Here is a 22,985-nt window from a genome sequence, read left to right on the forward strand (position 1 = left end):
CAAGGCAAGAACAGCAGGTTGACTATAAGCTTTCAGGGCTGGCAAGATCAGGTCACTTTATGAAAGGCAGAACAAAGGCAAAGCGTCGTAGGTGCATCTGAACTTGTTCTTGCTGTTTAGCAAGAACAGGAGTAGCAAAGCAATTGCTTTTTTAAGAACACATTTTAAATAGCTTAAATAGTGTTTTGTGAAAATCCTCCCATGGTTAAAAAAAGACAGCCCAAGGTCAATGTCACACAAAAACACAGGAACAAACAGAACCATTTCTAGCTAGTGTCAGAGCCCAAGTCAGCTTCACAAATCAGAGAAGTTCAAAATTCCTGAAGTGCTGAAGCTATCAACAGGACTGGAAAATGAAAGCAGAGGGACAAGGAACTTTTTCTCATGTATAAAACTTTACATGCTGTTTGCCAGGTGTTTTGTTTTTATGGTAGGAATTAGTTTACAGAATACTAAAAGAGTTGGCTTGTTGCATCCTCACAGCCAGAAGGAGTTACAGCAGAAGGTTCAGGGACCTGTAACTCAAGACTGCAGCTTTGCATTTCACCCCAGGAGGCTTCTCAGGAGGTCAGAACAGCACTTCATGTCAAACTGGAAAAACAAGAGAAAAATAAGGATCAGCAAATGAGGGGCTGTTAAGGGTAGCACACACTACTGAAGATGCCAACAAGTCAGCTTTCTGCCTTGCAATTCCAAAGGGATAACAGTTTAACAGACTGGACATTCAAGCATTTTACTGTGGAACAAAAGGGCTTCACCATTAGGAATGTAAATATACTTTTTTAAAATCCTCTAATTTAGCATCCTCAATTATACCCAGGGATCCTAGTTTTCCTTGATAAAAAAAAATAAATTCTCTGCTATAAACCCCAAAAATCTGTGATTAAAATTGAAGGCCCCCCTCTACCCCCAGCTCTGCTGGTGCCCTTCATTCCCCACTGACAGCTCCCACAGCCTTGCTGGTGCCCCTTGCCACCACACACAGACCCTGCCCCCCCAGCCCTGCCAGAAGGGGCTCTCAACTGCCGGGGTATGGACCCAGGTCCACAGGCTCCTGCCCCAGCTCCCTGCTGGCTATGGGCTCAGGAGGGGTGACTACCTGCTGCCGCACGCACTCCCAGGGTACAGGGAGGACCCACACCCCTCAGATCTGTACCTGGGGCAGACACTGGCTGAGGCTGACGCCCAGCCGGGTAGGGCTTGGGGCCCAGGGCTACAATGTGCCGTGGCAGGGACCCAGCCAGGAGCAAGACGGGGACACAGTTGGCTCGTCTGGGGAAGGGGGAGGGCCAGTTCCCCACTGCTGCGTGCACTCCCTGGGGGCAGGGGAGACCCGTGCCCCTCAAATCTATACCTGTGGTAGGTGCAGGCTGCGGGCTTGAGCTCCTGCACTGCTTCCCTCCACCGGGTGGAGCCAGCAAGCGTGACCTGGTGTGGCTGCGGATTCCTTGCCAGTGCAAGCTGGCCCCCCGCTGCCCTGATGATGTGCTTCAAGTGGCTGCTGCTGCTTTGGGGTAACAATCCCATGCCGCTGCCCTCAGTGCAGCCCTGGGCACAGGAGCACGATGCCAGGGCAGCAGGGGAGGGCAAGAAACGGAGAGGTTTTCCATGTGGCTCCTCTGTTCCCTGCCGTGTCCGGTCAGAGAAGACAGGGCAGCAGGAAACAGCAGGTCCCCTGCTTGCTGCTATTCCCTGCCACCCTGCTTCCCACCCCCACCGTAATCCGGCACAGCAGAAAGCTGAGGAACCACATGGAAAACTTCCTCGTCGCTTCTCGCCCTCCTCACGATGCCCCAGTGATGTCTCCTGCACGCAGAGCTGCAGCAAGGGCAGCAGCACGGGGCGGCACCCTGCAAACCAGTGGCAGGCGCTGGAGATGCATTGCCAGGGCAGCGGAGCAGGGAGCTTGCAGCAGCGAGGAATCCCTGCGTGGCTCCACTGTCTGCAGTGGTGCCAGATCGGGCCTGCTGGCTCCAGAGGCCCTGGGGGAGGGAAGCAGGGCAGGAGCTTGAGGCCGCAGCCTACGCCTGTCCGGGGTACAGATCTTGGGTACACAGGTTCCCCCCCCCACTCCTCTGGAAGTGCACACAGCAGCAGGGAACAAGCCCTCCCACTCCTCCAGACAAACCACCCACAGCCCCACCCTGCTTCCCACTGGGGCCCTGCAGCCCTGCATTGAGGCCCTGGGCCCCAAGCCCCACCTGGCTGGGCAGCAGCTTCAGCCCTGCCCAGCTCCCTCCCTAGAGGGACCTCAATCCCCCTCTCTTCTTCCCTGCCTCTTCCCCCCCCACCCCCACACACATATCTGGTGGAGCTGCTTTGCAGGCTACCTGGGGCCATGTGCATGTTTATACACATGGCACTACATGTTTTTCTACCTTACTCCCGCTACCTCCCAGCAGGCTGGAACTCTGCCAGCCTGCAGGGAGCTCATTGCAAAATAGAAAAATCCATGGGTTTCTTTGGTAAAATGAGAAAACCGTATTTTCCTCTGGTAAAAAACAAAATCTCCAATTTATTCCGTTTTTCTGTGGGAAACACAAAATCCAGATCTCTGATTATAACACAGCAGCTCCAACACAGCTGCCACTCTAGGCTCCTGGGGCCTTTTGCAAGGTGGGGGAAAGCAGCCAGACAACACAGCCTGGGCTGGGACCATAGAAGTGCCTGTGAACCAGCAGCTAATTGCTTAATTGATGAGTCATTAGGGTGCTGGCAGTTTTCCTCTTAGGCTATGGTTACTAGCCCCCACCCCACCCCCTTCCCATTCCTGCTAGGGCATTCACCCAGTTTCCCTTCCCTTCTTCCCTGCCAGACTGTGCCCCTCCTCTACCACCCAGCTTACCGTTATCCTTTAGCTATCTAGCTATCACTGCACTTATAGTCAAATGATTAATTGTCTGTCTAACCTTTCATACCTTTATTTGCCACCCACCTGCTGCTCTGTGATAACTTCCTGTGTACACACTTACTCTGTGGTTTGTGCCAGGTAAACCACAGCAGCTTCCTCCTCCTTCTTTGAGGACTGAACTGCTGTGGTCTAGTTTCCATCTACTGCAGCAGGTGGTTGTGAGTTATTGCGGAACAGCTGACATACAGTAAGACTTGTCCCCTTTCACCCTATGCTAAGTAGTTCATATGTTCACACCCTTAGAATGTGAAGTCACATGAATGCAAAAGGACTGCAGCCATCACTAGGAGTGCAGACAGAAGTGCCGCACCCAGCTGTAACTCGGAATGATTTTCAGAAAGCGTTCTGAGTTACAACATTAACCCAAACCAAACAAAAGTTCACTGTTGATTCCAGGGGAGAGGGGAATCTAGCCATGGGGCTGGGAGCCTGCAGCCAGGTTTGGCCAGACCCTCTACCAGTGTGGGCTGTTTTCAGAACGGGAAGGAAGAGAAGCAGCAGACGGAGCTCATTCTTGGGGCTCCCCAGCTGGTGCTGAAGGGTGGGGTGTGTGAACTGGAGCCCCCCTCACCTGGGGGGGGCTGCCACACACCCATCTCACCCTTTGGAGAGAGGGGGTGCAATCTGAAAACCCCAGATTCAAAACTCCCTCCCTTCCCTTGCCCCACCTCCCATTCCGAAAACAGCAACAGACTGGGAGCTCTAGAGATACAAGTTACAAAAGACACTACATTTTGTAACATCTTTATCTGATATCACCTTAGGAACAACACTGTGCATCACACTTGGGTCAGAATACAGGAAACCCTGCCTTATATTAACATGCATAAGCCCTAGACATACACTAAAACCTGCAATGGTTTTTTTTTAAGCATTTGATATAATAGCTTTATGGTTCAGATACAAGCTAAAGCTAAGGTACTCAGCAGAACTATTTCTATGAAGCTCCTGTTAGTCTTCAAACATGACTGGTCCTGACAGCAGAAGTCAAGGCCTAGGCTCTACTGCTGCATCTGTAGCATAATGGAAGTTTTTATGCACATGTCTTGAAACAATCCAGCTACAGCAGCAGGTCTGGACAATAGTGAAAATGGTGGCATCATTTGAGTTTAACTGCTTACCCAAGTTAAAGGTCTTAGAACACCCTAACCTGTTAAAAGCTTTCCAACACCTACAACAAAAACCATGAGGCTGGAGGGGCTGGCCAAGTTCTAGATGAAAAATTCTTCATATTTAAGTTTAGCAAGCTATCATATTCTATAAAACTTGGCTATCTTTGAAGATTTGGGGCTATAAACAGACATTGCATTTGTCCTGGGTTAAACTATTTTATCTCAGGGGCCAAGCACAATCATTCAGATGACCATGTTCATTGTCTTAGGATAAATCCTAAAAATGTTTGGAGACAGAAAGTACTATGTTTTTCCCAGGATATCACGAAGTACATCTGAACCCTTATATCAGGACTGCATCACTGAATCAACCCCATTAAAGTGGCAGTGCATTCAGCCATTCACTATATCTCAATTAGAAGGGTGATGTGTATACATGCCAATCCCAGGATATTTCTGTTCCAGGAACAAATACGTTTGTTCCTTATATAGGGGAACACTAGCATAATTCCTCAGTACACTGAACAGCTGTCTTAATATATGCAAGCAATGAGAAACAACTTTCCTTCCAAACTGAGAAAAAGTGCTAATGCTTAGATTATATCCAGGCCAGGGTTCAATCATTTTTTTGGCAAGCCATATTCTCACACAACATGGTTAGAATTTCTGTAAAAAAAACGTACCAAATTATCTTATTTTATTAGAAAAGTTGAATGGATTTTGCTCAAAGTTGGAAAATAATATTCATCTTCATGGAGGAAACAGAGTATGGACTTCTTTTTGTTAATACTCTCAGTTTTCTGGAAGCTGAACGCTTGAAAACTGAGGAAGTGCTGGGGGCACTGACTCCAATAGAAACTCTTCTGCAAATGTAACTACAATGAACTTACATTCTAACAACAGGTACACATTCTAACAATCTTATATGTCTGGAGTCCCAACTCTCCATTTTTTGCCTCTCTTTCTGTTTTACACTTTCATAGGCAAAAAAGTGGAGCTTATTCCTTTCTGTAAATTAAGTTGACCAATTTCAGTAAAAAAAAAAGTGGCAAAATTAAAAAGTCCAGAAGAGAGAAGAAAAGGAGAAACAAATCATGGAAAATTAGTTCACCTGTTTTGAAAATGAATGTGCATAGTATGAGATCCCGAATTACCTGTCAATTAAGGAATCCCTCATGCTAGTAGCAATAGTACTTGGCTGAGCTTCGTTCAGTTTGAATATGCTCTCAATAACAGACAGCTCCGTACTGGTTGTATCCAGCCCACAGAAGGCACACCAGTCATTCACAACCATCCCTGCTGCAATGACCTCACTGCCACGATTTACTGTTCCTGCCTGGCAAAAAGTAGAAAAAGGGATCAGCAAAACAAAGAGGTATCAGATTGTTAATGACACTTCTCTCTCTGCCAGATGTTAGGGAAGGGTACCACCCCAAACCATCTAGTTGATTCAGGAATTTAAAGCTCACACCACCAAAATAGCTACAAACATTGAAGGCAACGGAGACTGAGAGGCCATTGTACTGAAAAACATTTAACTGTATGGAGCAACAGTTCTCAACACGTAGGCCACAAGGATGTTGCAGGTGAAGCACAAGTGGCTACAGAAGGTTTGCCCAACTCTTGCCCCAGCCCACACGATTTCTATCGTGATAGGCAGTATCACCCTAAGATGCATGCACTGCTGTGTGCACTCCCTCAAAAACAGGAAACAACACAGCCACCTTCAGGCAGTGCTGCAGGCAAACTAGTTTTACTGAGAGGCAAAGTTAATTCACCTAGGCACATCATATTAAGGCTACGCTGCTTTGAATTTGGAAGGAAATGAACAAAGTTAGCTTGGATAACTGAATGAGCTGCCCTCCATCAACACAATACTAAGGGGGGGTCGAACTAGATGACCTCTGGAGATTAAGGGTGTGCGAAACAGGCCCTATTCGATTTGGATTCAGATTCAGCCCGAATCAGGGACAGTGATTCGGATCACTGTCCCCGATTCCATTCAGCCATTCCATATGTCAAGATGGATTCAGCCATAGACACAGCTTTAAATGTTTTTTTCTACATACCTCAAGGTACCGGGGGGGGGAGGAGCGTATGCTCAGCGGTGAACCCAGAAGTGGATTGGAAGCACTTCCAGTCCACTTCTGGGTTTGCCAGAGAGAAGGCTGGGCCCTCCCACCCCCCGTGATCAGCCACGGGGGGACCCTGGTTGCCCCCTCTAGACCCAGGAGGCACCAGTCACCAAGCTGGGGGGACACAAGGGGGGGATCCCCTGTGCGCTCCCCAGCAGACCCAGGAGTGGACCAGAAGTGCTTCTGGTCCACTTCTGGCTCTGCTGCCAAGCACACTGGGGACCCCCCCACACACACACACTCCTATGGGACACTCCATCCACCCCAGCATCATAGCATTCATGAGCCACCTGATACCTCGAGGTATGTAGAAAAAACATGTAAAGCTGTGCCTTTGTCCGAATTGCTGAATCTTTCTGAATCAATTCAGAGGGTTCCGATTCAATTTAGGGAGATTAAAGGGTCTCTCGATTCAACTCGGGGATTTGGCCACTGAATCAGGCCAATCTCCGCCAAATCAAATCGGTGACCAAAGCTTCACACAGCGTTACTGGAGATCCCTTCCAGGCCTACTTCTCTGTGATTCTGCACTTGGGCAACTACACAACACCAGAATACTTCCAGTTCCAAAGCTCTTTGCAAGTGATCACTCTGGAAGGTGGGCCACAGGATCAAAAGGGCAAAACTCAATACAAGTAATACAACAGCTGGAAAATTAAGTCACAGCTATGTTGAAATTCATTAAACCAACTAGGACAGCTGGCCACAGCCTGCTTCAAAACAAATAAAATTCTATCCCTAACAAAATAAAATAATACTAGTACTAATAATAAAACTAATAATAAGTGAATACCCAGATCATACTACCTGTTCCCACCATTACAAAATAACCAATATCCTGTGAAGCACATTATCTTCTTACACGGAGAACAACACTGTCAACAAGCCACTTGTCTTATGAAACTTATTCAATTTGTCAGAGAGCCACTCCAAGTTCTCTCTTCTTGCTGTCCCCATGCAGTATAAGCAGCATAGTAGCAGAGCACAGTGCTAACTCTGAATTTACTACCACAGATTTTCACTGGCTCTCATTTTGGTACCAAAACATCTGGCTGCATTTTTAAAAAGGTGGACAAAGGAGGGAAGTGGGCTATTCTGGCAACTGGAGTGAGGAAGTCAAAGGCTTTTAGCTCCAAGAGACTTGGAATGTTATCCAGGTAAAACAACTGAGCTTCTTGGTAGCCAGAAGAGGACCCAACAATTTGTCCTGTCAGCAACAGTAAAACTGACAGGTTCCACTAATTACACACTGTGGCTGGTTGGTCAAGCTAGTAGAGCACCACAACCATTCAGAGAGGATACCACATGGAGGCTTGATGGAAAAGAGCTATAAAAACTTAAATCTCACCAGTCAGAAGCGTCTGAGGTAGGAAGAAAGAGAAAGCATACAAGTCTATAAATGTCTTACCACAAGTGGGACCTGAAGCAGTGAGGAGAGTTCATCCTGGTCTTCAATTGAAGTCTTAGGGTGCACAAGCCCTCCTTGGTTACTGAAAACACAGTAACTTCCTACCAGCACCTGATCTGCTATTGTCTGTCTGAAAACTTCTACTTTCAGCACATCAGCCAATATTTCTTCAGTTTCCTATAAATACATAAAATCAGAAGTCCTTGGTTTACATGGTGTCTCAGAATCCAAAATTAAAAACCTGGAAGGCTGAATTCTATGGTGACCTATGCTTCAGAAGGAATTTGCCCTGAGTGCTTTGGAGGCAGCCATTGTGGCTTTCAGTTAAGTGTTTAGAGACTAATCCTTCAGATGCAAAACAAGAACAAAACCCGTGCTCCATTAGTGCACCGCATCCATAATTTTCTTGATCTGTCAGGTACCTCCAACATTATCAAACATGCTCCTTTATCTTGAAATCCTGTAAACTCAGTAAAGTTCAATTACTATATGCTGATTCCTTGCTGATCTACCTCTCTACTCCACACCTATCCAAACTGAAACCTCATCCTGTCCAAATTCTGTAGGTGTCCACCTATCAATTCAAAGCTTGATATGGCCAAAACAGACCTTTTAATCTTCTCAGAAATCCTCCTGTACCGACCATGCAAAGTTAGGATAATGTCACAGTGGATAACATTACCGGGAATCCTGCGTTTCCAATTAAAAAAAATCACAAATTCTCTGATTAAAAATTGCAAATTTCATAGATTTCATAGACATTAGGGCTGGAAGGGACCTCGGGAGATCATTGAGTCCAGCCCCCTGCCCAAAGGGCAGGAAGTCAGCTGGGGTCATAGGATCCCAGCAAGATAAGCATCCAGTTTACTCTTGAAGGTGTTCAATGGAGGTGCTTGAACCACCTCCGCTGGCAGACTGTTCCAGACCTTGGGGGCTCGGACAGTAAAGAAATTCTTCCTTGTGTCCAGCCTGAAACGGTCTTGCAGGAGTTTGTGACCGTTCGACCTCGTCATCCCTTGGGGCGCTCTGGTGAACAAACGTTCCCCCAGATCCTGGTGGTTACCCCTGATAAACTTATAGGTGGCCATCAGATCACCCCTGAGCCTACGCTTTTCCAGGCTAAAGAGTCCCATGGCTCTCAGCCTGTCATCGTAACATCTGTTTTCCTGACCTCTGATCATGCGTGTGGCTCTCCTCTGGACTCTCTCAAGCTTCTCCACATCCTTTTTGAATTGTGGAGCCCAAAACTGGACGCAGTACTCCAGCTGCGGCCTCACCAAGGCCGAGTACAAGGGGAGAATGACGTCCCGGGATTTGCTCGAGAAGCATCTATGGATGCAAGCCAGCGTTTTGGTCGCTTTACTAGCCGCAGCATCGCATTGCAGGCTCATGTTCATCTTGTGGTCAATGATGACCCCCAAGTCTCTTTCTTCTGTAGTGCTTTCCGACGTAGCACTGCCGAGCCTATAAGGGTACTGCAGGTTTTTCCCCCCAAGGTGGAGAACCTTGCATTTTTTGGTGTTAAACACCATCAGGTTCTCGTCTGCCCATTTGCTGAGCTTGCCCAGGTCAGCCTGGATCACTCGTCTATCTTCTGGTGTGGATGCTTTGCCCCAAAGTTTGGTGTCATCGGCGAACTTGGCCAGTCCACTCCTGACTCCAATGTCCACATCATTAATGGAGATGTTGAACAGTATGGGTCCCAGGACAGAGCCTTGAGGGACCCCACTGGTCACAGGGCACCACAATGAGTGACTGCCATCAATGACAACCCTCTGGTTCCGACCACGGAGCCAATTTCCCAGCCAGCGGATCGTGGTGGAGCCAAGGCCACAACCGGCCAGTTTGGCCAAGAGGTGATCATGGGATACCAGATCAAAAGCTTTTTTGAAGTCAAGATATATGACATCAATCTCTTCTCCCTTGTCCAGGTGATAGGTCACCTGCTCATAGAAGGAAATGAGATTGGTCAAACAAGACCTACCCGCAACAAACCCATGCTGGCTGTCCCTTAGGATGTTAGCCTGGGCCAGTCCATCAAGGATGGCCTCCTTAATAAACTTTTCTAAGATCTTCCCCAGGATAGAAGTCAGGCTAATGGGCCTGTAGTTAGCCGGATCCACTCTCCTCCCTTTCTTGAAGATCGGCACCACATTGGCCTTCTTCCAGTCTCCGGGCACTACACCAGAGCGCCAGGAGTTTTCAAAGATCCGTGCCAGGGGCTGGGCTATGATGCTCGCCAGCTCCTTGAGTACCCTGGGGTGCAGATTGTCAGGGCCGGCTGACTTGAAGGTATCCAGCTTCTCAAGGTGTTCCTTCACGAGGTCTGCATTTATGGAGGGTAGGGGATCCCCATCACCCAGATCTCCCTGTCCCATAGCAGGCATGGGCATCCCATGGGACTGATGAAAGACTGACGCAAAGTACCTATTTAATAGGTTGGCTTTTTCCTGGGCGTCAGTTGCCCCATCTGGTTTAGCAGGGGTCCAACATTGCCCTTGCTTTTCCTCCGGCTCCCCACATCTGAAAAAGGACTTCTTGTTGTCCTTGATGCTTGAAGCTAGTTGGAGTTCAGTTGCAGCCTTGGCTTTCCTGGTTTGCTCCCTGCAGGACCGGACCAGCGCGGAGTAATCCTCCTTGGAGGTGAATCCTGTCCTCCATCCTTTGTAGGCTTTCCTTTTTAGCCACAGGAGGTCCGCTAGGTCCCTGGAGAGCCAGGAGGGCTGCTGTGCCTTCTTGCTGCCTTTCCTCCGTGTTGGAATAGATTTAGCTTGTGCATTGGGGATCGCTTCCTTGAGAAGCAACCACTCTTCTTGAACTCCCATCTCCCTGGGGTCATGGTCCCTGAGGGCCTGACCGACAAGCCTCTTGAGCTTGTCAAAGTCGGCTTTTCTGAAGTCAAGGACTTCTGTGTTGCTGACTGACTTGCCAGCTTTACGGCAGATGGTGAAGGTGATCAGCTCGTGGTTGCTGTCACCCAGCTTCCCATCGATCACTAGGTCGCCGATTAGGTCGTCCCCCATAGCCAGTACCAGGTCAAGCAGCGCTTTGCCTCTCGTTGGCCCATAGACTTCTTGAGTCAGGTAGAGGTTCATCCACGCACAAGAGAAAGCTTTGCGACTGCTCGGTATTTGCTGAGTGATCTTCCCACGAGATGTCCGGGTAATTGAAGTCACCCATGACAGCCAAGGTCCTGGAGCAAGCAGCCTCAGTCAGTTCCCGGGCGAACTCCTGGTCAAGCTCAGGACTTTGAGTGGGAGGTCTGTAGTAGACTCCCACCGTTGTGTCCCCTGTGCCGTATTCCCTGATTAAAACCCCCAAATCCGTGATTAAAATTAAAGGCCCCCCAGAGCACCCCCCCACACACACTGCTGGTGCCCCTCACTCCCCCACAACAGCCCCCCAACCTCAGACATACAGGTAAGTGTGTGCGTGTGGGAGAGAAGGGGTGGGGCAGGGCAAGGTGCTGGGGGTAGGGGGCCCACTCCCGGGAGCAAGGCCAGGGGCTGAGGGCAGGGGTGTCCTTCTGTAGGCCGCACACACACCAGCAGGCCTGATGGGGGGGCAGTTTGCACATAGTGGCCGCCACCGCAACTCTGCCGCTGTGCCCTGCACTGCTTTCTGGCAGCTAGCCATACAGCTTTGCAGCTAAGTGGTGTGACAGCAGTCGCCATGTGTGAGCCACACACATGCCACCCTGCCGGCGGGGGGCGTGGCACGCATGCGGCAACTGCCATTGCACCACCACTTGTTCCTCATGGTTTGCTGCACAGCTCTGGGTGGTGGTAAGGGGTGGTGGTTGTGGCAGCTGCGTGCTGGTCGGGGGATGGACTTGCACATAGCGGTCACCACCATCACCACCGTTTGCCTGTGGAGCCATGCCTGCATGGAGTCTCTCCCTCCCTGTCCACAGGCACAGCTCTGCAGACAAGCAGCAGTAGCGGTGTAAGATGAATGAGGCTACTGCACGTGAAATCTCCCTGCCCCCACTGGCTGGCTGGGCAGCACCCAGCCACTACCACCACCATTCCGTGCTGCCACTTATCTAAGGAGCCATGCCCGCACCCTTTAGTGCTGCTGCAGAGCCATGCCCGCAGAGCCACGCCCACAGAGCTGTGCGGCCAGCCATGGGGCAGCAGTGGTGGCCGCCACATGCAAGCCACTCCCTTCCCCCACTGCAAGCTGAGCAGCAAATGTGTGGTCCGCACACAGCAGCCACCACTTTCCCGCAAAGCATTGCGGCTGGCCGTGGGAAGGCTCCATGGAACACAGCAACAGCCACCGTGTGCGAACCCCCACAGCTGGCTGGTGCATGTGCAGCCCACAGAGGGGCACCCCTGTCCTCACTCCCCAGCCCTGCTCCTGGGAGCAAACTGAGGTGGGGGGGCAGGGAGACACTGTGGTGTGCATTCTGGAGCCACCAGCGCCTGGCACACCCCCCACTCCCTAAGTCCCCCAGCCACCTTCCTGTGCCCCACAAGCCCCCAAGCCCCACTTACCTCCAGGGGCAAAGGGCAAGCCTGAGCCCAAGCCCAACCTTGGCTGACTCAGGGGCTTAGGCCACACCCTTTCGCCTCCAGAAAGGGCTGGGGGTTTCCCACCCTCCCTGCAACCAGCTCTTGCAAGCTGGAACTGTGCCAGCCTGCAGAGCTCTTTGCAAAAATCAGAGAATCTGCGGATTTCTCTGCTAAAAAGGGAAAGCTGCCTTTTCTCCAATAAAAACAGGGAATCCATGGTTTTCTCCATAGGAAATGGAAAACCCAGATCCCTGATATCACCGTCTTGTCTGCCTTACAGACCTACCCACCAGACATCATCTTCAATTTAGCTCTCCAGAACATAACAACCGGGTTTTTTTGTCCGAATCCTGCCATTTCTTCCTGCAACACCTTTAAAATCTCCATTTCCTCTCCACTCACGCAGCTAAAGGTCCTGTCCATGCGCTCATCTCAATTAATCAACCTGCTCCCTTCAGCCAGAGCAAAATCCCAGTTCACACACTTACTTTTGTTCAGAACACTGCTACAAATATACTTTAGCTGGCTCTTCATTTTGACAATATCATCCTCTAGTTCCCCCTTTTTCATCACTTCAAACACAGAGAAGGCAAGTATTTTAAGTTTCTTCAAGTGTCTAGCTTCACCCAGCCTACATCTCTTATAAATCAGGTCAGTTTTCAACTGCACTGCCAACAATGTAACCCTTCATCATCATCCCCGTTACATTTTCAAATAAGAACCTTTGAGTCTCCCCCTAGCTGTACCCTATACATGGGAAAAGCTCTCCATAAACATCCATGAACCCATCTCCCTGTCTCCTTCAAATTTTCCTCCTCAAACTTAATTTAAGTCAGTGGGCACTGGAATTGCTACCTGTAACAACAGCTAATATTGCCAGGTTTCCCTGTGCTCTCCCACATTTTTTGCATCCACTGTTTTCTTGCTATCTATTTATTTAGCAATTTTTTAAAGCAGGAATCTGCTTTGCTTGTCCAGTGCTTAACACAATTGGGCTCTGAGTCACGACTAAGACCCCAAGATACTATTGCAAAATCTAAGGCCCCACAAACAGAACCTCCTCTTTCCCTAATTTAGCCCATGCATAGAATATAGATCTGCTTAATAGAAATATTGAGCATATGCCTACTATCTCTTTTTCCAAGCATAGGTGTCAAATCCAAGAACTGACAATAATCTCTGGGAAACTTCACTGGCAAATATAACTTGTACACTTCATTTTACCCAGGATCTCAAAGCATTTTTCAAGTATTTAAAATAGATTCTTCATATGCTGTATGCTCTTTGGAACAGCATACCACATATTCAGTGCATCGGTATAGCACCAAAGAGGCTCTTATACTTACTGCACTGTTGAATAATTAATGACATTCAATATATTTGTGGGGCAAAACCTCCTAAAGAAGAATGAAAATAAAAATTAAGTGACAAACTCAATATCACATAGGAAGTCTATAGCAAAGGTAAAAATAGAACACCAAGGCCCCTAACCTAGCAGATGTAGACTCATTATACTATATTCAAGGACACTACCTATTCCAGAAAATACCTTTATTGGTTGATCTCATTAGTGAACAGCTTCCTGGGCTACTTTCCTCAGATGTCTTAAGGGGAAGTGCCCATGTCCTGGAGCTTCAACTCAGATGCTTCTACTGTCCAATCCTGGCTAGTCTCACTCTCTCCCTACAGGCATCAAGCAATGTACTCCAACTGCATAGCCAAATGAATATTATTTCAAAGTATTTTTCAGATTTTGGTAACTATCCATCTGGTGTCCGCCCATGGGTCTCACCAAACCCGTCTTAGGTAGAGCACCCATTCCTTACTCTCATCTCCGCATAGTTCCCATCAACTCTACCTGCTCCTTCCCCCCCCCCCCCGTCTTCTCCCTTTCCCTCCTCTCTGATGGTATTTGCTCCTCTACCTCCCAACCACAACCTTCCATCCCACACTTTCCTTCTTTCCCATTCTCTTTCTAGGTCCAAACATCCACTCTGCTTGCAAACATTTGAGCTGCCCATGAGCTCATCACATTATACTTCCTCCAGCTCCTGACTTTCACAGAGCCTGACCTCTACCACAACATCTGCTCTGTCTTGGGAGACTTCCTTTTATACTTTCTACTGAGCTAAATCATAATGGTTTTGTCTTCTCTTCTTCCTCCTACCTCCAGGCAGAGGCATAGCAAGCTCTTTCAGCACCAGGGCAGAGATGGGGAGGGTGGGATAGTGGAGTGGAGAGAAGTCTTACTTGTTGTAGCCCTCTACATTCTTGCAGCTCCTGCCGCAGCAGCACAGGCTCAGAGTGCTACAGCTGGGAAGCAGGCTCACTGCACAGCAGCTGTAGCAGGAGCGACTCCCTTTCCACTCCACCCCCACATTACACTGGGTATGGGGCTGCACCTCACTGGCTCCTGTGGGGACCCTTCTCCAATTTTAATTCTATACCTGCAGTCCCAGTCACCTTCATGCTCCCTTTGACTAACTCCATAAACCCACTCTTCCTCAAATGGCCAATTTCTCTCTCTGCAAAGGACCATGCATATTTCTTCTGAGAAAAAAACAAAACAAGAACACATGACTTGAGCTTCTCTCCTCCTCTGCTTCATCCTCCTAGTCTCTCATCACAGACGCAGAATTCCCCTAAATTAAATAATGTGCAAAGCCATTACAGGCAGAAATAAGTGAGACAGGGGAAGAAGCAAATGGCCCTAGGACAATGGTTTTCAACCAAGGTATTGTGAGACCCTTTGCAGGGTGCTGGGACATGGCCACCAACTCCCATGACTAGGTAAATCCTACCTCATTAATTTGATAAGCCTAAAACAAGAACACCCACTCATCTCAGTCCTTCCTAGTCCAGCCCTCCCTATACTCTTCCTAGAAGCAGAGATACAAGAGACAGTTCCACCTGCCCTGCACATGTACTCCCAGGAGATGTTATGCAGGGCTGGACTGGGAGGGCTATTGCAACAGTGGGCATTCCTGCCTGCTTTACAGTTATCTTGTAATCCTAAGGGAGGTAGGAGTGTGTGCACATACCACAGCCCTTCCTGGTCAGGCTGTGAATGAGGCATGTGGTGTTTGGGGGTTTGTTTACCTGTCCATGGCAGCACACCAGTTGAAAACCATTGAGGGGTCTTGCCACTCTGCTCAGAGTCAAACCCATCATCATCGTTGGGGTCACGAAGGATTTTTACCTGATGGCTAGATTGGTAAGGACTGTGAGAGATTTTGCCTTCCTCTGTAGCAAAGGGATGGGGAAGAGGATGTGGCCTCCTTCCTGGGGTCACGTGTGTATTGTAATAACCTTTCCACCAGCAAGATATTGGCCACCATGGTTCCCCTGCTTCACTTGTGGCAGTTTGGGGTGTTATGTCTTGTGGTTGCATCAGGCTGACTGTAGTTTTGCCAACAGGCTAGACAACGGATTTGTACAGACAATGGATGGTTTGGATAGGGATGATCCTGCCTCAGGCAAAAGGTTGGACTAGATGACCTGTCAAAGTCCCTTCCAGCCCCACTCCTCTATGATTTTATAAACAGTGGCTCTCAATCAGGATGCCACCAAATTCAAGAGAGCTGTGGAGGGATATCCCAAGTCTAAAAAGGCTGATATCCACTGAACTAGATACTTGCTTACTGTTTTTCAGCTGATGCCAATAAACTGAGGTAAGTTATGGAGGGATGCCTTGAAGCTAAAGAGATTGAGAAGCACTGACCTAAAAGGGTTGACCAACCTAAAAATGCATCAGTGTCCAGCAGCAAAACTCTATTCAGTGAACAGAGAAGTTCTTCAAAGAATAAACCTGAAAGTGCTGGGGTCCTTGGCAGGGTGGAAGTCAACTAGCTAAGACCCATTCATTACAATGCTGGGTACATGATGCTAGCTAGAAACTTAGAATTTAGATTCTAGCTCTTCCTCAATCCCAGCAGCTAGAACTCCATTTAGCCTCCTAGGCACCGATATTGTTCCTTTCAGACTAATCAGATTCCTGCCTCCAAGTTACCTTTCCTACCAGTTTTACCATCTCTTTCCATCTCTTCTGATTGCCTACTCATCACTAAATCAAATGCATGTTTCCCATACTCTGTTGCAACCTAAGTCTGCAACCTAATTTTAGCGTGATTGAGCAATCATAGCAAAAAGGGCCTTTGCACCTCGTTGTTCACTTCCTTAACTTCCATTTTTCTTCACTCTTCTCATGCTGCCCCTATTCTTGGATGCAAGGTCACTCCCCCTTCTCCTCACTCAAATCTTTCAACAATCCAATTAGTCTACAATGTCCACTTTGCTGGGATGAAAAAATAAACCACATGTAGGCTAGCCATCCTAACATGTACATGACTAAAGGGAGCACCCCTTCAGGCACAGTAGGCTGAATATGAGACTAATCTTCAGGAGGCAAGGACTCTGCAATTTTATCTGCCTTACAAATAAAAATTGGTGAAAAGGAGAATGAAGAGAAGTTAATTTTGACTGAACTTTGAGTCTTTAAGGTTCAAATAGAAGTCAACGCTGTAATTCCTCAGCTGTGGAGAATGAAGGAGCCAGGTAAATAAGGCTCCCCACTCAACCATTCAAATATAGCCTTCAGTGTTTGTGTTACTTGTCCTAAACTAGGAAAGGTCACAGCAAACTCCTAGAACCGTGTGGTCTACCTCCATAACGGGTTTCACTTTAAAATACCTCCAGTATGAACTTATAAGAGAATAAAAACCATTTACCCTGTCAAGGTCTGGATGAATAAGTGCTACATAGTCATTGCATGTGGTAACATTGCCCAGAGCCGAGAGGCGCTCCTCTACCCGTTGGATTCGTACAGAGTCTGGCAGACTGTTGCGGATATGCTGAAGCTCTTGGTCTGTGGTATTGCTGGGGACCAACAATCCATGCCGGTTCCCTGAGAAAAGAAAAAAAAAAACAAGCTTCTGCTTCAGGGGGTCCTCTGAAAACTAACAACTAAGCCCACTCAGTGGCTTCAAGCCTCTCCCAAACCTTTGCACAGCCAGGATGCCAGGTAAATTAGCTTTATCTTCTCATCACTGTTAGGCACAGAACTCAGCTTGAGACACAATGTTCCATTTAAAAACAAAGAGAAAACTAGTTTGAGCAGAGTTAAAGTTAGAACAGGAGGAAAATGGCACTGGGATGCATTAACAGGAGTATGGAATTCATACCATGGAAAGCAATTTTTCCACTTTAATCAGCACTGGTGAGGCCTGGAGTTTTCAACCCTACACTTGATGAAAGATGTGAACAAGCTGGAAAGAGTCCAGAGAAGAGCAACAAAATTAAGAGGTCTAGAAAACATGACTTAGAAAAAGTGTAAAGCATATGACCCACAGGCTGGATCTGGCCTGCAGGGCTTCCCATACTCCAGACCCCCCTCTCTCAGCTAAACCAGCAGTCAAGGGACTAATGTCAACATCACTTGCTCTGTTACCAAATTTCTGATTCACAAACCCCACTGGGAACATATATTTGCGGCAGTGGGTCAAGTGATGGCAGTGCATCAGTAGAGCAGCTCTGGCAGATGCAGTCCAGACTCTAGCTCCAGAAGCCATGCAGATACATAAAGAAAAGGGCGATAGATTATTTACTGTGTCCAGAGCGGACAAGGACAAGAAGCAAGTCTTAAATTGCAACAAGGGAAATGTACATTCCATACTAGAAAGAACTCCATCTGTTATGGTTTGGACAGGTATGACCCCACCCTGAGCAAGTAGGTGAACTAAATCTCCCAGTGGTCCCATTTTTCTATGATTCTAAGGAGATTTCTATATTCACTATTAGCCTCTGCTAATATGGAGACATTCTAAACCCTTAACTTAGTTACTGACAACTGTCAACACTAAGGGCAGCCTAGAGAAAAAAGATTTGATCCTATTTTGATGACCTGAGCTTTGTTTCTGCTTGTTTGTTAGCTAAGGAGGAAAAGGCTGCCCCTGAGAAAAAAGACTCTTTTGTTTTTGACTGAGAATTCCTGGAAGATCTAAGAACTTTTTCAACCATTGTTTGATAGGGTAAAGGTGGTTTGGATTTTTACCAAACAGTTTTTTTCCTTAACATTTGGTCAGGAGGTTAAATAAAACCTCTGGCTAGCACCTACTTACCTTAAATAGCGTCTTCAACAAACATGCCTACCTTTGCAGTTCCAGGGTACTGACAGTGCCCTTACCCCCCGCTTTATTTGTGGCAAGTTACAGAGTTGTTTTTCGGGGCGTTGGTGTTTCAGTCATTGCACCTGGTAGTTGTGCAGTACATTTTTATGAACAGATTAGCTAAACTCTTGTCTAGGATGGTTTAGATAAGGATGATCCTGCCTTGAAAGGGGGGCTGAACTAGATGACTTCCAAAGGTTTCCTTCCAGACCTATTTTTCTCTGAACCTATGAAATGAAGAACAGAAATTGCTACTTGGAAACCATGTGCACAATACCATGGATGCACATGAATTACCCTCTGAAGAGTGGAGTCATTTACAGATCACCTACAACAAAACTTCTGAAGTACAGAAACCTGGTCACATGTCTGCACTTACCCCATCATAAATAAAAACTAAGTTGTAGTAACTTAATCCTGAATGAAAATGGGCTAAGTTACCACTGTTTACTTTTCACTTACTATGGGGTAAACAACAGCACAAACAGTTCCCAGAGAGTAGCTGATGCTACTCAGTGTAATTTGTCTATCTGCATCTGTATCCAGGGTTGCGTCTATCCTAGATTTACTACTGGAGGTATTCTAGCTCATTTGTTTGGCTGTGTTTATAATGGTGAGACAGCTAAGCTTGTTACAAAAGCTTAGTTTCCCCAAAGGGCTGATTCAACATGAATGTTAATGATGTGTTCTTAAAAGAGCCATTTTAAAATTTACTCCAGTTCCCTGGTGGTTATGGCTAAACCTCACCTTCTATACTTGTTCAACAGAAAAACTGGCAGTTCCAAGACAGGGCCAGTTGTAGAACTTGGATTCTTCCTTTTATTATGAAATGAAAGCCCCAAGTCATGCCCCAGCAGCAAAGCAATCCACTCCTATGAAACTGAAAGACTTACCCACGCACATTCTGCCAATAATTCGACATCCAGCAATGGAAGCATGGACAACAGGGATGGTCTCTGAAAGCTCCCCCTCAAACACACTGGAATAAAAAAAACTTTCAAATGACAGCACAGAGCAGCATATGACACATGCAGAATGTCACCCTCAAATCAGAAGCACTCAGTGAGTGAAACCAAGTTTCTAAAGCTAGGGGGTCAAAGCTCTTGGATCACTTCATAGGAAATGAAGCCCTATATTTTGTGGATGGGGAACCAGCTTCTAGTCCTTGGCAATTTGCCTGAAGCCAGACAGGGCCTGGCTGCATGTGCACAAGGGGCCACACAGACGCCACCAGCAAGCAGGACCTGAGAAAACATGCTGGCACAATTACTGTGCTGCCTTTCACTACCCAACTGGCTACTCTTTGCAAAAGTGTTTCATAGTTAGTAGGGTCAGAAGGGACCCAAGCAGATCATCAAGTCTGACCCCCTGCTATGGCAGGAAAGAGTACTGGGTCAAACAACCCCAGCAAGGTGATTGTCTAGCCTTGTCTTAAAAAACCCCCAGGGTAGGAGCCAGCACCACTCCACTTGTTCATCAGAACCTGGGCAAAGCTCCACTGCCACCACCGAGTGCAAAGCCAAGAGCGTTCCCCCTCCCGCCCACCGCCCGCAATAGCAAAAGAGATGAGGTCTGAGCCCCAATATCAACAGCAGCACCTCCTACCAGGCCTCACACCTGCCAACCCCGCAGCTGCCCCTCTAGGCATGCGCTCCTAGCTGGCGGGACGCCACAGCCTTCCGGCCAGCCCGAGAGCAGGCGGGCCGGGAGCCGGGCCGGGCCCCCACTCTCCGCCCTCAACAGCAAGGGGCGCGGGGGCCGGTGCAGAAATGGCGGGGGAAGGGGCGCTCCGGGCCCGGCCGCGCCCCGCGCGCAGGCGGCAGCGGAGGCCGCCACAGCAGCGGGCCCGGCGGGAGCCGGGGGTCGCTGCCCCGGCCCGAGCGCGCAGGGCAGGCGCGGCACGGACCTGTAGAAGCTCTCGGCGCCGCCCACGGCCGTCAGGCAGTAGGCGTTGGTGAGCTTGGCAAAGCAGCCGATCTCCTGGTTGTTCTCGAAGCTCACGCGCACCGCCATGGCCCAGGATGACACGCACACACCGCCCCCCGCTGCTGCTACGGCTGCCACTTCCGCTTCCGGGACGGCTAGGGCGGCTCTGCGCTCTCGTCTCTATGGTGCTCGTGGGCGCTACAGGGCGGGGTCTTCCAGCAGGCCGGCCCAGTCTCTTCCCCTTCGGGGCCCTGGCTGTAGCCTTGTCGGGAGAGACCGAGTGTTGGGGTCGCTCCCGGAGGCCGAGGCTGTGATAGCTGCACCTTGGAGTCCGCGTCGCTCGGAGAGCGGGGCTGGTTGTCGCTGCCCCGGGGCGGCGCTGCGGCCTGGCCTCACGTCGTGGCTCCTTGTCACCTGCGGCTCCCTCAGGGCGCCCCGAGCCGAGCTGCGAAGGCCCCTCTCGCCCCCCCGGGGCCTTGAGTCCCCGCTGCTGCCTGGGGCTGCTCGTGCCGCCGCCCCGCCCCGCCCCGCGGCCGTGTATGTTACTGCAGCCAAGTGGTGTTTGGGCTTCAGTGTCCGAGTGGAGGAAGAGGATGGTGCGGGAGAACCGGCCCAGCCCGTCTGCAGCCCCTGTGCACAGGACCGAGCCGCCCAGGGCCAGCCTCGAGGAGTGGCCTTGCAGCGGGGGCTGCCTGCTGGGGAGCCTGGGTTGTGACTGCACCAGGAGTTCGCCAGCTCCCGGCTTGTCAGGCCTGGCCAGTGCCTCTGCGCAGCAATCCCGTGGTTTCATTCAGCTGCTCTAGCTTTCAACCAGGCTGAGACCATTACTACAGAGCAGGAGCTGCCAGGACCAGCCGTCCCCTGGGGAGGCAGCAGGAACCTGTAAAGATGGTTTGTCTGTTGTAACCGTGGGCAGTATGTGCCTACTAGGACAGGAAAAGGCATTCACAGTAGTAGAATCTTTCAAAGTACAAGGGTGGATTTAGTCCTACCCAGACCTACTTAGAGCCACGTATAAGCCAACTGCTGGGGTTTCAGAACTACTGGAACTTACATTGCACTGGATGGTCATTAAAATGGATTTCCTTATAGTCAAAGTCTCCCTGCATCCTGGCGCCCGTGCACCTGTTTACTTGTCCTCTCTGACAGTCATGGTGACACCAAGCTACTGGGCAGCAGTCAGTGCGCCTCTCAAGATCTCCTTGGAGGAGTGGGCATAATCCAGGTGTCTCTGTTCCCTCCAAGAGATGCAATCCTTTGAGCTCTCCAAGAAAGAAAGAAACAAGCAAAGAGACTGGAGATCTTGAATGCCTCAATTTTCCTGGGCCTAAGGAAGGGCATGTGCCTGAAAGTTTTCAGAAAAAGATAATTTTCTTGTGATTTCTTAGTTGGTCTAATAAAAGGTATAATCTCTGAACTCTGAGTTCTAGAGTTTTACATTTCTTCCATATCTTACAGGCATGCACCACTGTTGAGGTTAGTTCTTAACAGAAGCAAAATGCTGCAAGACAAGGAGCTGCTTAGACTTATTTCCTAGTCCCTGCTATAATGGTATATTTCTATAAAGTTGTCATTGTTCTGTAACCAGGAAACCTTCACACCACTCATAAAAGCAGTGGTGCCTGTGAACCAAAAAGATTAAGGGGCTACAATCCATCACTAATGGCGTACAATTGTTTCCTTCTGTGATGCTTACTCAGCAGCAGACTCGGTCAGCTTCTACACAGCTGACTTCTGGGGGTGGGGGCATGTCAAGGGCTGGAACAAGGGTGCCATGGGCAGTCTCAGGTGGTCTCCCAACCAGAAATAGGGATGTGGCAGTAATGAGCTGTCATGGACAGGAAGGTGCACCCAAGCTCCCAGCCTCCTCCATCTCTGCCTACCCCATGTGCCACCCCTCTCCCGCCCCAAACACCAAGGCAGATAGACCAGGCTGCATGATCAGCAATGGGAAATGTTTTAATATCCCTCAAGCAGGTAAGAATCTCTCCTCCCCTTTCCACTCTGTGCTTGGCTCATGTTCCTTCCCTCCCTTCCCTATCCCCGTCACTCCTGCCACTATCCCCAGATGCCCCAGGGAGGCTCTCAGAGCCACTCCTACCCAGTTGCACCCAGAACCGGGCTCAGCCAGGGACAGCAGCAATAGCAAGTTCCTTTCCCCAGTGCCTGTTCCTGGGCTGTCAGAGAACACTGAGGGAACTGCAGAGAGCTGGGAGGCCCATTTGCTGCTGCTGCTGTCTCTGGCTGAGCCCAGCTCTGGGCCCAACTGGGCTGGAGCAGGTAGGAGCAGCTTTGGAGTTCCCTCTGACCCGGAGATAGATGGAGACACCAGAAGGGTGATGGGAGGGTGGAGGGAAAGGGAGGAGAGGGAATGTGATTGAGCACAGAGGGGAAAGGGGGAAATTCTTACTTCAGGAACTGAAAGTGTTCAGTGGTTGCTCCCACAGCATGCCACACTGAAGGGGGGGGTACATTTGTTGCACCCTTGACCCCAGATCCACTCCTGGAGAGTGCTCTACACCAGTGCTTCTCAAACTATCTGATGTGGCAATTTTTTTTCCAGTGGGCCAGGGACCGGTGCCCAGTTCAGCCAGTGGCAGCAACTGCGTGTAACAGCACTACACAAATGCGTGACCAGCTGTTTCTTTCTCTTTCCTCACTTCGCACGATGTGACATCACCTGGAGTGTTGGAACCTACGAACTGTGATGCTATGACATATCAATGTTATGCTTCTGAAAATATATTTCTTTCTTTCCTGGCAACTTGCTGCGGACCGGCGACCATTGGCTCGCGAACCGGCAGCAGTCCGC

The 22,985-nt window shown here is 49.1% G+C and overlaps 1 protein-coding gene across 1 annotated transcript; it reads right to left on the reverse strand.

The window, feature by feature from the left end:
- Window positions 1-367: 367 nt before the first annotated feature.
- On the reverse strand, window positions 368-21,501 carry EIF6 (eukaryotic translation initiation factor 6). Its single transcript, XM_090064615.1, has 6 exons — window positions 20,154-21,501; window positions 19,141-19,226; window positions 16,811-16,986; window positions 7,567-7,743; window positions 5,178-5,359; window positions 368-591 (listed from the first exon to the last, which is right to left on the reverse strand). The coding sequence occupies exons 1-6, from the start codon at window positions 20,258-20,260 to the stop codon at window positions 582-584; spliced, it is 738 nt and encodes a 245-aa protein (XP_089920741.1). The 5' UTR covers window positions 20,261-21,501; the 3' UTR covers window positions 368-581.
- Between the last annotated feature and the right edge of the window lie 1,484 nt (window positions 21,502-22,985).

This window comes from Crocodylus siamensis, chromosome 10, assembly GCF_052110815.1.
Source record: "Crocodylus siamensis isolate JL-2025a chromosome 10, ASM5211081v1, whole genome shotgun sequence".
Classification (NCBI taxonomy): Eukaryota; Metazoa; Chordata; order Crocodylia; family Crocodylidae; genus Crocodylus; species Crocodylus siamensis.

Excerpts from the sequence above, each read along its gene's own strand:
- EIF6 (XM_090064615.1), bottom strand. The coding sequence starts at position 20,260 with ATGGCGGTGCGCGTGAGCTTCGAGAACAACCAGGAGATCGGCTGCTTT. Across the intron at positions 19,227-20,153 it reads GGCGCCGAGAGCTTCTACAG|TGTGTTTGAGGGGGAGCTTT; the intron begins GTCCGTGCCGCG and ends TTTTTATTCCAG. Across the intron at positions 16,987-19,140 it reads TATTGGCAGAATGTGCGTGG|GGAACCGGCATGGATTGTTG; the intron begins GTAAGTCTTTCA and ends TTCTTTTCTCAG.